A 16,230-nucleotide genomic window follows, 5' to 3' on the forward strand; every position below is an offset into this window, starting at 1 on the left:
TGCCGAGTTCACTCCGTATTCCTCCCCGTAAACCCTACTGTCTCACTGGTACGTCATCTTTTGACATGGTATCAGAGCTGGATCTGCTCAAACAGCGGCAAAGATCCTCCACTCCAATGACAGCAAAGATTGATGGTAGGTTCGGCATCCACTTCTCTTCTTCTTCCGCTGCATCAAAATCTCGTTTTTGCTATTTCAGGTGTTTTCAACTTTTTGCCCATACCCCTTTCGTAGGGGACATCACAGTCTCATCTGTCTCTTACTGTCATCTACAGTCTAGCGCATGTTTCCAGCCTTCCACCCGCAGTTTGCAGTTGTTTACACCAAAGCGACTATTGCTGATTACTCTCCATTCTGAAAACAATCTCGTTTTTGCAGATTTCAGGTATTTCAGCTTGCTGCCCACACCCCGAACACGGATTACATCGCGGTCCAAGCTGGCCATTGCTGTCTACAACATACTAGCGCCTATTTCCAGCCTATCACACACTATTCGGAGCTGATTTTAACATGCTAACTGCTACTGCTGGTTTTTCCTGCGTTTTTAGTCTTTCTCTCTCCTTACCTGTGTTTTTCTACTGGTTGCAACCTCTTACTGCTGGTAGCATCCTCCTCCCACTGGCAGCTCACTTCCAGCCCTTCCACTCCCCTCCCACCCCTTGCAGCGGACATTGCAATTCGTGCTTCACACTAGCCTCATACCCCTTGAGGTGGACATTGCAGTTCGTAGTTCGTGGCTGACCTCTTCCTTCTTCAGCAAGGCACACCAGTATCCATGGCTTCTTTACCAAACAAATGACCAGACTACTACTGGATGCTCCTACTACGGCACGAATGGTCATCCCACCGAAGATTACCGACTTCGACCTTTGCTCCCCACCCCTTCGGAGTATATGTATCTTCCACCAAGCACTCCTTGTGCCACCTCTCCTTTCTGAGCCACAAAGATCATTCCGGATCGGCTATCAGAGTACTATGCTCAAGGCAATAAGATGCATCCGATACACTCTTGTTGAGCTAAAATATGCATTACTTGCTGATTAGCCTCTTAAACAGCCCCAAAACACACTAAAAATGCTCTTTTAGAGTAAAACCCTAAAACCAGAAGCGGTTCGAGAGAGTTCAGTGAAAACCCTAAAACGGGGAGCAGTTCAAGAAAGTTTAGTGGAAACCCTAATTTTAGGGGCGCCCTTCCACATCTATAAATAGACAGGCTGCCCCCATTCAGTAATCATCCTTGTTTGCAGCTTACACCAGCCCACACACCCTCTGCTGCTGTTGGCACCCAGTTTCCAGCTTGCAGCCCGCCTCCATCTGCTGTCCAGCCATCATCAACTGCAGCCACATCATCTTCAACCTGTCCATTGCTGTAGGCGGCAGCTCTCAGCTACTGGCGACTGCTCCAAACTGTCCCAGACTGCTGTTCAATCTGTTGTCCATCATCTCCAAGGTCAGTCAGCCTGCATTTTCAGCATTGCAAGCCCTGACACTCTCAGACACTGTTTCAACCTGCTGTTTACAGCAGACTGTGCACAGTTTCCAGCCCCCGATCGGTGGTACGCTGCTGCCTTTATCAGTTTCCAGCCTCCAGACTGCTGTGTTTTGGTGACCAACCTGCTGCCATTCACTATTCAGCACTCCTACACTCTGACTGGTGGTCACAGACTTGGGATCCGTCTTCGGTGGACGTCACACTCCGACATTGCTCTGCCCTTAAGCACACTGTACACTCTTACATTCATTTACAGCATTCATTCACTTCAGAGTTGTGTTCTCTCTCTCCCTTCTTCTGTTTGTGTTTGAGTTTTGAGTTTTGTGTTTAGGGTTTGAGTTTTGCCCTCTGTGTCTGTGTCTATGTCTTTGTGTTTCTGTCGTGGTCGTATACTCTGTGTCCTCAGTGCAAACCCTAGCACTCTTCTTAACATGGTATCAGAGCCGGTGCTCTTGTAAAGAGTATACTACGGATATTGTTGAGAGCTAGTCTTTGTGCAAGGCACACAATACGACTTGTAACCGAATCACAATGTCCCAGACACCTTCTTCTCCTTCCTATGATATATTATCAGGCTTCTCCATCATTGGAGGCCCTGAGACGGCATTATGGACTCATTGAGGAGAACAACACTCCACCTTCACCAGATTTCACTAACATGATAGAGGACTTTGAGGAGTACTATCGCAACAAGTACGGTGATGTTTACACCCCTCCTACCAGTTTTGCTACCACATTCGGACCAGTTGGTGAGGCTGGCCACCTCTCCGATCATGGAGAACATACGGCATTCGAAACGTCTGGCGATCCATCTTCATCATCTCTGCTAGGTCCAATGTCAGGTTTGTACAATTCTTTTGTGTTGCATGAATCAAAACCCTCGCATGTTTCTTCTTTTGAGATACAAGATCCGGATGGCTTTGCGTATGTGAACTTCAATAGAGGGGGCTCACAAAGCAGACGAAATTCAGGTACATCTACAGCTTCTGTTTCATTTGAGCATATTACACACACTTCTCACTTCCCTCCCATCCCACCCTCTTCTATATCACACCTTGATCATCTTTCCAAAATCTTGGATTATACTCCACATTTGCATCACACACCCTAGGGGTTGGATCTACCATCTCCGCTCCTAGCACCTTTTCCTTCTCCACCCCATTCTCTACCTCTTTGCACCATGGTACTTCGTTAGGGGAAATGCCACCCTTTAACACAGTGCCTCTCACCTTTCAGCAAATGAGCACACCCATCACTCCTGGGTCGACTATGATGGGCATCCCCCTCACTATCCCCAGCTTCACATCTCCCATGACCACTCATACGCAGAGGTTTCCATCCTCAACTTATGGTGCGTCTTCATACTCTCCTTGGGTTACACCTACGCAGGAATCCCCATCTTCTGCTCCCCGTGTTCCCATCCCACCTCCTTGGGTTCCTCATGTGCCTACCATGCCCATGCCTAGTCAGCCCATCCCTACCTATGGATCCACCTTGCACACTATCCGCATGCTTGGTTGGCACTCTGGGGCCCATTCCCAAGTGTACTCCACTCCCCCATCCTATCCCCACTACACTTTGACACTATCCATCTCCGAACACTACCACTCCTGTTGCAACGGCCAAGAATGCCTTCACAGATAAGACATATTTTAACGAGTCAAATTTCACTACTTGGTCAAATTTCATGCAACAAGTACTTGAGTGAGGGTCTTTGGGACCTCGTCATTGGTCTAGAGCCTATGCCGGACCCTCGACTAGCTCACCCTGACTACATCCGTCAATGGAGAGTCCGCAATGCTACAGCCAATGTTGAGCTGATGCAAGGATTGCTTCTTGAGTTTCACTCTCAGTTGCAGCACTTCCCGCTCGCGTCAGAGTATTGGAGTAACCTTCTCGACTGCTATACGGCTCGTGATCGTACTCGGCACATCAATCTCGACTTTGAGCTTCAAGAGTTCTCTATTAAGGAAGGGGATGATCTAAAAGTCAAGCTGGCGGACTATAGGTGGTTACTTGCCGAGTTTGCCACTACTGGCTCTCCAAAGTCAAATGATAATCAGGTTACATTCTTTTTGAATAAGTTGCCCACAAATATGATAAAGAAATAATCCTCAATAAGATCAATTAATCCAAATTAGTAAATCAAAAAATGTTTATATTTATCAATAAATAAATAATACTTCAATTTCATTCAACACAACATCTCCCAACCTCGATTGCCAACCTTCTACGAGTTTGAGTGCCAGTTCTTGTGTTACGCAAGGCTGCATAATTAAGTCCACAAGAAATCCTCATCACAGCCTTATTCAAAGCAGAGGGGGTTGGTTGCTTCTTCTTCGGGAGGGAAAACCACCAATGGCAAGAACTTGCTAGATGCGAAGGCAAGCCAATCAAAGGGTGACTCCTCTTCCTCCAATGGAACCAAAGAATCAAGACCTATCTGGTAGCAACTCCCTAAGAAAAACCGGTTTTGCACACACTGCCAGAGAGCAGGCCATGTGGACGAGGAGTGTCGCGCTAAAATATGCATTACTTGCTGATTAGCCTCTTAAATAGCCCCAAAACACACTAAAAATGCTCTTTTAGAGTAAAACCCTAAAACGGGGAGCAGTTTGAGAGAGTTCAGTGAAAACCCTAAAACGGGGAGCAGTTCAAGAAAGTTTAGTGGAAACCCTAATTTTTGGGGCGCCCTTCCACATCTATAAATAGACAGGCTGCCCCCATTCAGCAATCATCCTTGTTTGCAACTTACACCAGCCCACACACCCTCTACTGCTGTTGGTGCCCAGTTTCCAGCCTCCAGCCCGCCTCCATCTGCTGTCCAGCCATCATCGACTACAGCCACATCATCTTCAACCTGTCCATTGCTATAGGCAACAGCTCTCAGCTTCTGGCGACTTCTCCAAACTGTCCCAGACTGCTGTTCAGTCTGTTTTCCATCATCTCCAAGGTCAGCCAGCCTGTGTTTTCAGCATTGCAAGCCCTGACACTCTCAGACACTGTTTCAGCCTGCTGTTTACAGCAGATTGTGCACAGTTTCCAGCCCCCGATCGGTGGTACACTGCTGCGTTTACTAGTTTCCAACCTCCAGACTGTTGTGTTTTGGTGACCAGCCTGCTGCCATCCACTATTCAGCACTCCTACACTCGGACTGGTGGTCACAGACTTGGGATCCGTCTTCGGTGGACGTCACACTTCGACATTGCTCTGCCCTCGAGCACACTGTACACTCTTACATTCATTCACTTCAGAGTTATGTTCTCTCTCTCCCTTCTTATGTTTGTGTTTGAGTTTTTGTTTGAGTTTTGAGTTTTGCGTTTAGGGTTTGAGTTTTGCCCTTTGTGTCTGTGTCTGTGTCTTTGTGTTTCTGTCGTGGTCGTACACTCTGTGTGTCCTCAGTGCAAACCCTAGCACTCTTCTTAATAGCTCTGAGTTCTTTCGAGCACATGGAGGATTGATTGGTGCTATGACCTCCTGGAGATCGTCACAATGCCAGCAACAGTCTTCTCCCACCTATTTTCGGGTACAGTGGCTACCATGGCCCGCGGTTCTACAGCCTGCTCTATCGAGAGACAGTGATTGTTTGATACCGTCTCCTCATCAGTCCGCTCCCTCGAGAGACAGTGGCTACTTCTTCAGCTTCCTGATCGGCTCCATTGAGAAGCAACGACTGTTGCCCACTCATTGCTCAGTCTGAGGCCCACCCTTCACCCTCGTCTACTTACGTTTGAGAGGCCAACTCTAGGCATTTTTCACCACCCCAGATACCTTCTTTGACACGACTCACGGCGCTTCCTTCATCCTCAAACATTTCTGAGTCCATGATCCATGAGTTTTTGGATTCCCTATCTACCTTAGAGGGGGATTCAGAGGGGGATGATCTTTCTTTGCCCCTCAAGGGGGCATCTACATCTATTGTGACTTCAGTGGGGGCTTCTATTCCTCTAGTTTCAATGCAAGTCCCCACCCACCACTCAGTCCTTCGCACACCCTGGCGGAGGCCTTTTATCTGATTAAGCACTTAATTACAGCAATTAGCAAATGAACATAAACTGAAATGCTCACTTTACCTTCATAAACTTGGACAGTGGACACCCTGTTGGCCCCAAAACTGGCGCGCCTTTCGGTATTTCTTTAATTTCAATTGCTGATGGATAAATTACAAGCCAAGATTTCACAATCTCCTTAGCTGATTCAAAAGCCCCTTCCAATAATCAGCAAAGCATTCGGGCAAATTGCCCCTTGATTTTCACCCAGGACTTGCTCTAATGAAACCTCAACTGGTCAAATGCTGCCCCAAATTCACAATAGATGGGCTAGCATCTGAAATCCTCACAATTCCACGAATTTCTAGTGCTGATTTCAGTGTACAATGCCTTTGACTGATGGCATAGGTCTCAAGGTGGCTGCTAAACCCTAATTACTGCTGTAATTTAAGGTTTACAGCAGTAAACTCTTTGCTCTCCACCAAATTTGGCTGTACTCTGCTACCAATGGCATAGGTCTCAAGGTGGCTGCTAAACCCTAATTACTGCTGTAATTTAAGGTTTACAGCAGTAAACTCTTTGCTCTCCACCAAATTTGGCTGAGAATTACTAAGAATGCTTGAGCATAGACTAGAGAAGATGAGAGAATGTTGTAATTAATTAATTAATGCTAGTCCCTAGTATCACCACTGACACTTAATGGCCAAACAATTGTCTATCCAAAGTCGGCTCTAATTGAAAGAAATCGAGATAAAGTTGCAACAATTGAGGATAGTCTATCAAGTCATCCTTCTCCATCCATTTTGCATCCATTGGTAAATAGTTTTGAAACTTCACCAAATATCTTCTGGAAACTTTACCTCTGACCTTCCTTTCCTTATGTGTCAAAATCTGCTCGGGTACCAAGATCTCATCTAGTTCCTCAATCTCTGGCTGAATTTTAGCAAATACATCTTCTGGTACATCACCACAAAAAGGTCTCAACAAACTGACATGAAAAGCATTGTGTATCCACCAATGTGGAGGTAATTTCAGCCGATATGCAATATCGTTGATCTTTTTCAACACTTGAAAGGGCCCATAGTATCTCATGTTTAACTTCGGATACAACCTCTCTCTTCCCTTCATCTTTTTCAGCCTTGCCTTTTCGAAACGCGGCAATACATAATCGCCCTCTGCAAACTGCAAAGCACGTCTGTGGGGATCAGCTGCCCGCTTTTGCTTGTCATGTGATCTCTGAAGTGTATACTTTATCTTTGCATAGGCTGCATCCAAGCTTTCCACAAAGCGATCAGCCTCAAAGATCTTATCCTTAGTATGCAAAATAGGTGGAACCTTCTTGCCACCCTCAACCACCTCAAATGGAGCCTTGCCAGTGGAATTATGCACCATATTATTGTATGCAAACTCAACCAACGGCAAATACTGCTCCCACTGTGTCTTGTGGTCTGCAATATACCACCTCAAAAGATCCAACACTGCGAAATTTGCTTCCTCAGACTAACCATCTGACTGCGGATGGAAGGATGATGAGAATTTCAGCGTGGTACCCATATTCTCAAACAACCCCTTCCAGAATAGACTGGCCATCCGAGGGTCTCGATCACTGATAATCGACTCAAGCATACCATGATACTTGAAAATGTGCTGCATAAATAATCGTGCCATATGATCAGCCTTTATCTTCTTCCTCACCGGAATGAAATGGGCTTGTTTGCTAAACCTGCAAATAATAGTCCATATCCCATCATTCCCTGTAGGTGTCCTAGGAAGCTCAAAGATAAAGTCCATACCAATGCTCTGCCAAGGCCTATCTAGAATAGGCAAGGGCTGCAACAAGTCCGGCATCTTTTACCTATCATGCTTTACCTTCTAACATATGATGCATGCCCTAACATACTGCTCTACATCATGCCTCAAAGCTGGCCAATAAAAGAAATGCTCCACTGCCTTGACTGTGGCATCAATACCTCTGTGTCCTGTATACGGAGGAGCATGACTTTCAATGATCACTCTAGGCCTCAACTGATTTGTGATACACAGTCGTCCATGCATCAACAGAAATCCATCTCTTAGCATAAAATGCTCATGCCTTTGGCCATTGCAAAGCTGATCATAAACATTAGCAAAGTCTGAATCAGCAGCATATTGCTCTTTCATAGCATCCAACTCAGTGTGATAAACCATAGTGACAGCTGAAATTTGTGGCTTGTATGACAGTGCATCAACCACAACATTCTTTTTACCATCAATGTGTACAATCTGAAAATGAAACATAGAGAGAAAATTTGCCCATCTCATATGCTTCTCTGACAACTTTGTTTGCGTCAGAAAATACCTCAAAGTCTGATGGTCTGTCTACACTATAAAATCAACCCCCAATAAATAATGTTTCCACGAAGACAGTATATGAATTACAGCCAAGAGCTCTTTCTCAAAAACTTGTAAATTCCTCTCTGCACCGTGGAGAATTCGGCTCTCATAAGCCACAACTCGGTCATCTTGCATAAGCATAGCCCCAATGCTGTTACCACATGCATCACACTGAACCACAAATGACTTCCTTAGATCACGCAACACAAGCACAGGATCTGAAGTCATCTTTTCCTTCAACTTTTCAAATGCTGAAATTTCCACTGTTGTTCATCTAAATGGCACATCTTTCTTTTGCAAAGCATGCAATGGAGATGCAATTTCAGCAAACCCGTGTACATACTTCCTATAGTAAGAACATAAACCCAAGAAGCTGTGGATCTCATGAACATTCTTCAAAGCTGGCCATGAACGTATTGCTTCAAAATTAGCAGGATCCATACCAATACCATCAGCCAATATACAATATGTCCCAAGAAGTGGATTTCATGCAAAAAGAATTCACTCTTCTTGTCATTGATAACCAACCTATGCTTACGTAGCTCATTGAAAACAATGTCCAAGTACTTTCTATGCTCCGTCTCATTCTTTGAATAGGCAATCATGTCATCAAAGAAAGTATCCACAAATGCTCTATGTGGCCGAAAGATGCAATCCATCATTCGATTAAAAGTGGCAAGAGCATTCGTAAGTCCAAAAGGCATGACAAGAAATTCATATAGCTCAAAAGATGTCCTGAAAGCTATCTTAGGCACATCCTCCAATCTAATGCATATCTGATGATACCCACTTTTCAAATCAATACGACTGAATATTGTTACCCCCTGCAATCTATCCATAACATCATCGATCCAAGGGATCGAAAAGCGGTTCTTTATCGTAATCTTGTTCAGAGCACAATAGTCAATGCACATACACCATGAACCATTCTTTTTCTATACCAAAAGCACTGGAGAACAGAAAGGAGATGAGCTGGGCTGAATCAGCTCTTTTTCTAACAGCTCATTTACCTGACTTATAATCTCCTCCTATTGGGCTGCACTGACTCTATAGAGTGGTTTATCAAGAGGGCTACTTCCAGGGATAAGATCTATGCCATGATCTTCGGGTCTTTCAGGTGGTAGCTACCCTGGAAGTGACTGAGAGAAGCAATCAGCATACATTTTCAGAAATGAAATGCGATCCTTTTCTAATTTAGACATATTCCCAACATTTTCACTATCATCCTTATCCTTAGCAGAAATTAAATACGTTGAAAGATGATTTTTCATTACTTTAGAAATAGCAGCTGCAGATACAACAGGGACAGATTCCCCTTTCAACTTTACATCAAGTGTGAGTGTCTTTCCCTTATGTTGAATAGTGATCTCTTTTGCATATGAATCAATTACTACATGCATACGGTGGCACCATGGCATACCAAGCAACACATCACAACCCTCAAGTGGAGCAATATAAAACTCTTCCTTGTCCACATATCCCTGTATGTGCAACCGAAGCTTTCCAATGAGTGGTGTGACAGGTTCTGCATGACCCTTACATGCCGTTCCAACTTCCCCCATGGCTCCCATCTCATCCTCTTTGATACCTAGACGGGCTGCCATGTCAATAGAGATGAAGTTGGCTCGTGCACCATTATCAAAGAATATCAATGCATGATGATCCCTAATTTTGCCTCATGCTCTGCACAACTCAGTAGCATCATCATTGGGCTGATCACTAACAACATTCGGCACCAATCCACTGATGTTTTGGGCCTTTTACCCTTAGGATCTCCCTGATTTTCTGATTTTGCAGCTTGCTGCCTATTGGGACAGTTCTTTGTAATATAACCCTCCTATTCATAAATAAAGCATTTATTTGCAGCCATCAATTCCCTACGTTGTGCCAATGTTTTCAAGCCTTTCTTTGTTGTTTTGGCCTCTTTTCAGGCCGGTTTTCAGATATGCCCCTTTTCTCAGGCTTAAACAACTTTTTATTCGGCTTCTCCCCGCTCTCTTGGAAGCCCAAATCCTTTCCACGCAACAAAGCATCGACTGTAGCAGCAGTCTCTATGAGTTGAGACATGCTAGACGGTGGATTTTATGCAAAAATCCCTGATTCCTTTGGGCAGCCCACATACATATTTTTCCACTAGCTCATGAAGGGGTACGGCACGATAAGAAGTGACGGGCAGCAATGCATCCCAAAACTTCTTATTGTATTGCTCTAAAATCTTGCATTCCTTTACATCAAGCTTTTTCCAAGCTGTCATGATGTCCACCTCAAAGGTACTAGTCAACCAATTCGATGCAAACATTTGCTTGAATTGTACCCATGTTGACGGTGCTCTACCTTGCATCAAGAGCGTGGACCACCATTATAATGCATTCCCCTTCAAGAAAGTGGCTGCCTTTCGAATCTTAGAGGATTCGGTGAAGTTTCCCCCTGAATAGGCTGCATCAAACTGCTCAATGAAGGTCAGAGCTTTCAGCCTATCTTGTGCACCACTGAAGGACTCAAACTTCACTGCTTTTCCACCCTTATCATAGTCTTTTGCTTCCCCTTTGGGAGTCAATTTGTCATACACTAGCTGCTGCAAGCTTTTCAATTATTCTGCAAAGTGCATAAAGTGTGCTTATGTGAGAATTGGGTATAGAAATATCCAAAAATACCTATGTAGCTATTCCTCTAGGTCCTGCAATTGCCTTGCTCTTGCTCCAGTCAATATTTCTATGGCAAAAATAGTTCCCTTTTGACATGCATTCGTGTAGAGCAATACTCTTTCAGTGATATACTTGCCATAACCTCCATGTTGAAGAGAAATTTTGATCTTCTTCCTTATTTGTAGATTTTATAATTTATCCTTAATCCCATTATTAAATCACGAGAAACTTGCAAAATCGCCAAGTGTTTTAGCCTACTTTAATGGGTTGAAAAAACAAACAACAAAGACAGCATGCCTGAAAACCTGAAACATTATCAACACGGTCTTCAATAGAATCACATGTTGAACTTCAATTTTTTTCATACACGACACATTCTTGGAATGTTGTTCCTGATGCCAAAAGGTATGACTTTTGCTAGTAAACTAATGCTAACTCCTATACGCTTACTTTAACCATGCTAGTTAGCAAAGCTATAGTAGTCTTGGGCCTAACACTACTCAATATAGATTTATCAAGGGGAGGAGTATTTTGCATAAGTTGGAGGTGTTACAAAGACACTCATTCTTTTCAAGTCTATTAGATTGGGATGCCCTCCAAATCCTTTGTTTTTTGCTCTTGCAATACATCCTATTCTAACATAATTATCACATTTAGCAAATGGTGATGTGGTAGGCTTGGCCTGCCCTTCATAGCAACAACTAATTGGCCAAGCCTTGGCAAATATACATTTATATTCTCAAAAGTTAAGAAGGGCAATCTTCACAAAGCCATGGATATATGGGACTTGTTTGCATTGGCTTTAAGGCCACATTTTCATGTGCATCTAAAGGTTGCTTGGACAATCATATTGCACATGATTTCACACTATGTGCCATTGCTTCCTTGGTCCATGACCAATTGCTAGAAATCACTCAATCTATTCATTTCATGCTCTAGCATTTATTGGATTTCTTGGAATCATATTTGTACACCTAAAAGAATGGGGGATGGAGCAATTTTAGATGTGAAAACTCACATGATAGAATTCCGAGGGTCTGTTTGAAACCATCTGTGTTGGTCAACAACCTTGGGTTTCTATGACAAGATTCTTTTTGAAAGGCAAGAGTATTTTGCATGGCAATATCTAAATTCAAACCTCTGGTGGCATGTTATTAATGCTGATCAACATGTCAACGGTAAATCTTCCTTGTTATTGACTCATTTAGTCCATTCTTGGAAAGCGCTGCTTGAGAAGTCTTCCTAGCATCCAAGCGTTGATCGCTTGCAAGCCACTTCTCTCCAAGTTGAATGTCTAGCTACTTCTAAGATTGTTTCATGGGAAGGAGTACAATAAGCTCATAGGCCCATGTTGAACAAAATGGCAAGGCTCAGGATGATTCCCATTATTGATGTGCTTTTGCCTGCACAGCAAACATTGATGTTATTTTCATCTATTTAGAAGATTTATCATGTCCCCAAAGGGTACCATACCTCATGTGAAACCATTTCAGCATCCTTGCATTTTTGGCAACCCTTTCCCCTCTTAGATTCACATAGCCCTACTATCCTTGCCAAGATTGGAGAGTTAAAGGACAACTATCCTTGGGGCATACATCAATCAATTAGAGATATCATTTGCGTATTAAGAATCATGATTGGTTGACACATAAGGCAATTCCCTTTGGGGCCTCCACAAAGATGGAACTTGATGGAAATCCACGGTGATCGTGGGTTCGCTTAATAAAACCCCCTTCAAATACAAAGTATTTACTTGGAGAATGTTGGTGGATGGTCTCCTTCTTGATTCTACTCCCTCAAGATGCAATATTTCCAATAGTTCTTGATTCTTTCGTATTACAAATGAGGAGACCTATCATCATCGGTTTCTCTTTGGCCAATTGGGTTTTTGGAAAACCCAAATTGGTAGACTCTGTGCAACCACATGAGAAGATTATCTTCCACTTGTTGCGTTTTTGGGGCAGTTGGCATAATTGGACTATCTGGAAGATCGGCCGACTAAGAGGTCGTTCTTCATTGGTAGTTTAGCATCATGCAATATGCAAGCATCATTTCCATGGATGAGTTGGTTTCTTGGTATATTGTGGTTTCTTCAACTTCTTTGCTATACATATAATTGTATTTTACATTCACAAAAATCAGTATAACTACCCTTTACAAAACCTCCCTGAGGGGGGGCAGTTTGGACTATCCGGAATATTGGCCTACTGAGAGGTCTTTCTTCATTGTTGGTAGTTTAGCATCATGCAATATGCATGCATCATTTCCATGGATGAGCTGGTTTCTTGGTATGCTGTGGTTTCTTCTTTACTATACATATAATTCAATTGTAACTTTTGTATTTTACATTCACAATAATTAGTACAATGTGTAAAATACAATAATCAATACAAATACCCTTTACAAAACCTCCCGGGGGGGCGTTGTGACTATCTAGAATATTGGCCAGCTGAGAGGGTCTTTCTTCATTGGTAGTTTAGCATCATGCAATATGCATCATTTCCATGGATGAGTTGATGAGTTGGTTTCTTGGTATGCTATGGTTTCTTCAACTTCTTTGCTATACATATAATTCAATTGTGACACTTGCATTTTACATTCGAAATAATTAGTACAATTACCCTTTACAAAACCCAAGACTTGCGGCCCGGGGGGGGGGGGGGGGGGCGGGGGGGGGGGGGGGGGGCGTTTTGAGTGGAGTGAGAGCTTGTTGCTTTGGTGAATGCGGCTTGAGGCTTGAGGTTCTTCAGAAAAGAGTTCCCATGCAAAACAATCAACCAAATGGGCAAAAAACGGTCACTTTAATGCTCAAAGATGTAACCAGGTGCCAAATGGGCAAAAAACAGTCACTTTAACTCAAAGATGTAACTGGGTGCCAATGGTCAAGAAAAGTAGCCCAAGGGCCAGTCAATGCAAAAAATTTATGAAGACAATGTCATGGAGCAGCTGGCAGCAAAAACGCAGCTACCTCAAATGATGTAGCCAATGCTCAACAACAACTTGGAACCAAAACTGCAGACTCCAGAGGCTGATGATGACTGACAGCAGCTGCTGATGCTGATGGAGAAGACTGTGAGCTGCAATGCAGCAGGTAGAAGACCTTGAAAAGGCAGGGTGGCAGCAGCACTGGCCGCAGCTGGTCAGGCTGGGCAGTAGCAATGGTTGACTGGGTGGCACCTTTGGTCAGCTGGGCAGCAGCACTTCGGACTGGAGAAGAAGGCTGATGATGAAGATAATGATGATCAAGGCCGGCACAAGTTGTGGAAGAGGGATGAGAGCAGTGTGCACATTAAGTCCCTATTTATAGAACATAATGGAGCCAAAAACTGTCTGCTGTGTCACACAAAAGCAAAAAAATGTCTCTTTTTTGGGGCTAGCCAAAAAAGATGATAATTTAGAAGAAAAATTTAGGTAGCTCAACAGGAGGGGGGAAATGTTGGGTTCATACAATCATAGTGGAGGAAATGATTATCTTTGAGAGGCTATTGAAAATCAAAGGTGAATAATATATGTGCATATAGTGTTGCAAGGCATGTAAATGAGTGAACTCTCTAGAAATTAATATATTCAATTAGATATTTAAGCCATCACATCGGAGCACTACAATGTCTATAGTTTAACTCTCATCTCGTTGTATTCAAGCTATGAACTGATGATGCAACTCTTGCGTATCCACCTAGCAAGTCAAATGTAGTAGCCTTTGTTCAAGGGACTTTGCAAATATCTACAAGCAAGAGAGGAGCTTACACTTTTCCCTAAATAGCCTATACAAGCAGTATATTATTGTTATAATATACAACCATAGGAAATCGCAGGTCAGAAACAATCAAGATACTTCAAAAGCAATAGAATTTTTGTCAGAGTTGAGACAATCATCTTGTTGCTGTCACAGCAGGAAAATGAAGCCAATCACAGACTGAAAGTATGGCCATAGTAATCCAAACGTGCCCTGAAATCCCAAAACAGGGCTAAAAACAAGTGGCAGGCTGCACTGGCTCAGAACAACTGCAAAACTAGGCCGTGCAAACATTTATGCTACTTTAAATCCAGAACTGAAATGTGTATACAAATTCCTTTAACAGGTAGTAACTGCAACGAGGCGCAAAATGTTTGTCCATGTATTGCAACTTTTTATCCTTTGAATGAGGCAGCCTCTATGCAGAAGTCCTCTCATGTCCCACAGACTGCTGACTTCAACATTTTCTTAGGCCCTGGGAACCAAAGATTTCTTAACAGTAGCACAGACTGCAAACCAACTGCAAAACTGGGCTGTGCTATGCCGCTTTAAATCCAAAACTCAAATGCAGTGACATGGCCTTTTACAGGTACTGCAATGAGTCACAAAATGTTTATCTATCTATTGCAGCACTCCTATCCTTATCCTCCAGGCGAAGTCCTCTCGTGTCTAACAGGCTGCTGGCTTCAAAGACCTCTTAACACTACTTGTTTCTCGATCAAGCATCCTTACAATTGAACGCCTCTAGCAAAGCTGCCCACTGGCCCTAGCATTCGAATAATATTCATAAAACGGCATGGATCTGTCAGCGATTAAAAGTTCAAAACCATTCCCGAGGTTAGGATTGGCAAAACAGACTGGAGCTGCGGACTAATCCTTTGCATTGTGTTAAAAAAAAGCATGCTTTCACGTCCTTAAGCATTTTACGAATGATCAGGATCATGGACGTTAGCCACATCTGTAGATTCTTTTTGCATGAATGTTTGCGTACTCTTATGGATATTTATTGACTGTAAGAATAGCAGGGAGGAAACTTTTGAAACCTTGTGAAGAAAATCTGCCGAGCGGGCAACGGCACCATATTTAGTCTCGACAATCTGCTTGAATCCAAGCTTGAGAGGCAAGGATTGCTCCACCCAGGCGCCATTCGCGACGGCCAGGAGAGGGCCACCCTTCGCACTGGCATCGGCAAGGACGACGCTCTTGATCTGCGAGCAGAAATCGTGCAGAGAGGCGTCCGCTGGCAGGCGGAGGCAGGATGCCATCTGCTGGAGAGTGGGGCCCTTGGCGCCAGCGCTTGCCATGGCCAGCGTAATGGAGATGCTGACAGGACAGAGCGCCGCATTGCTGCCAGCTTGAGAGCTCAGCTGCCTGAAAAGCTGCAGCAGGAACTCGGAATGCTCGTGTATAAGGAGCTTGAAATCCATCTGTCTCTTCTTCTTCTTCTTCTTCTCAGGACACTTGCTTCAACACGACGCAGTTTGCCATATAATATGCTGAGGAGTTGAGCTACGTGGCAGCTGCATCGGTCAACACGTAACTGGCAATTACTTTGGTGACTGAGGAAGATACATTTAGTCAAGTTCGGTTAATGGTATTATCTTTCAGTGGACAATGCGTTATTTTACATTATATCGTAGAAGAAGACGGGTGGCTAATGGATTATACTAGGCGCTCCGCGCCTAGACTCACCCCGGCGCTTCGGGTGGGGCGGGCACGATTTTTGGGGGGGACGGGTGTTGGACGCGTGGCACCCGCCTCCACGTTCTCTTTATTTTTGTGGGGGAGGTGGGGGGCTGCCATGTGGCACCCGCCTCCCACCTCTCCTATCATGGCAGCCCCCCACCTCCCACCTCTCCTTAACTAATAGTATAGATGTTTAGGGACGGGTCGTGCCAGCGCTAGCATGATTGTACATTTAGCCACGAGTCACACCGACGCTAGCATGATTGCTAACACTGACATAAGATTAGTAAAGCAGCTTCACGTGAAGTG

At 43.9% G+C, this 16,230-nt stretch overlaps 1 protein-coding gene across 1 annotated transcript in view; it reads right to left on the bottom strand.

The window, feature by feature from the left end:
• The window catches only part of SERPIN1 (Serine protease inhibitor (SERPIN) family protein), a 47,078-nt gene extending 31,321 nt beyond the window's left edge, over positions 1–15,757 (bottom strand). Inside the window, exon 1 of the mRNA XM_087661615.1 lies at positions 15,279–15,757. Coding sequence (XP_087517741.1) covers positions 15,279–15,662 — 384 coding nt within the window. The 5' untranslated portion in view covers positions 15,663–15,757. The remainder of the gene's footprint in view (positions 1–15,278) is intronic.
• Positions 15,758–16,230: the final 473 nt, after the last annotated feature.

This window comes from Lygodium microphyllum, chromosome 21 (assembly GCF_053477565.2).
Source record: "Lygodium microphyllum isolate KBCC chromosome 21, Lygodium_microphyllum_v1.1.10, whole genome shotgun sequence".
NCBI classification, from domain to species: Eukaryota; Viridiplantae; Streptophyta; class Polypodiopsida; order Schizaeales; family Lygodiaceae; genus Lygodium; species Lygodium microphyllum.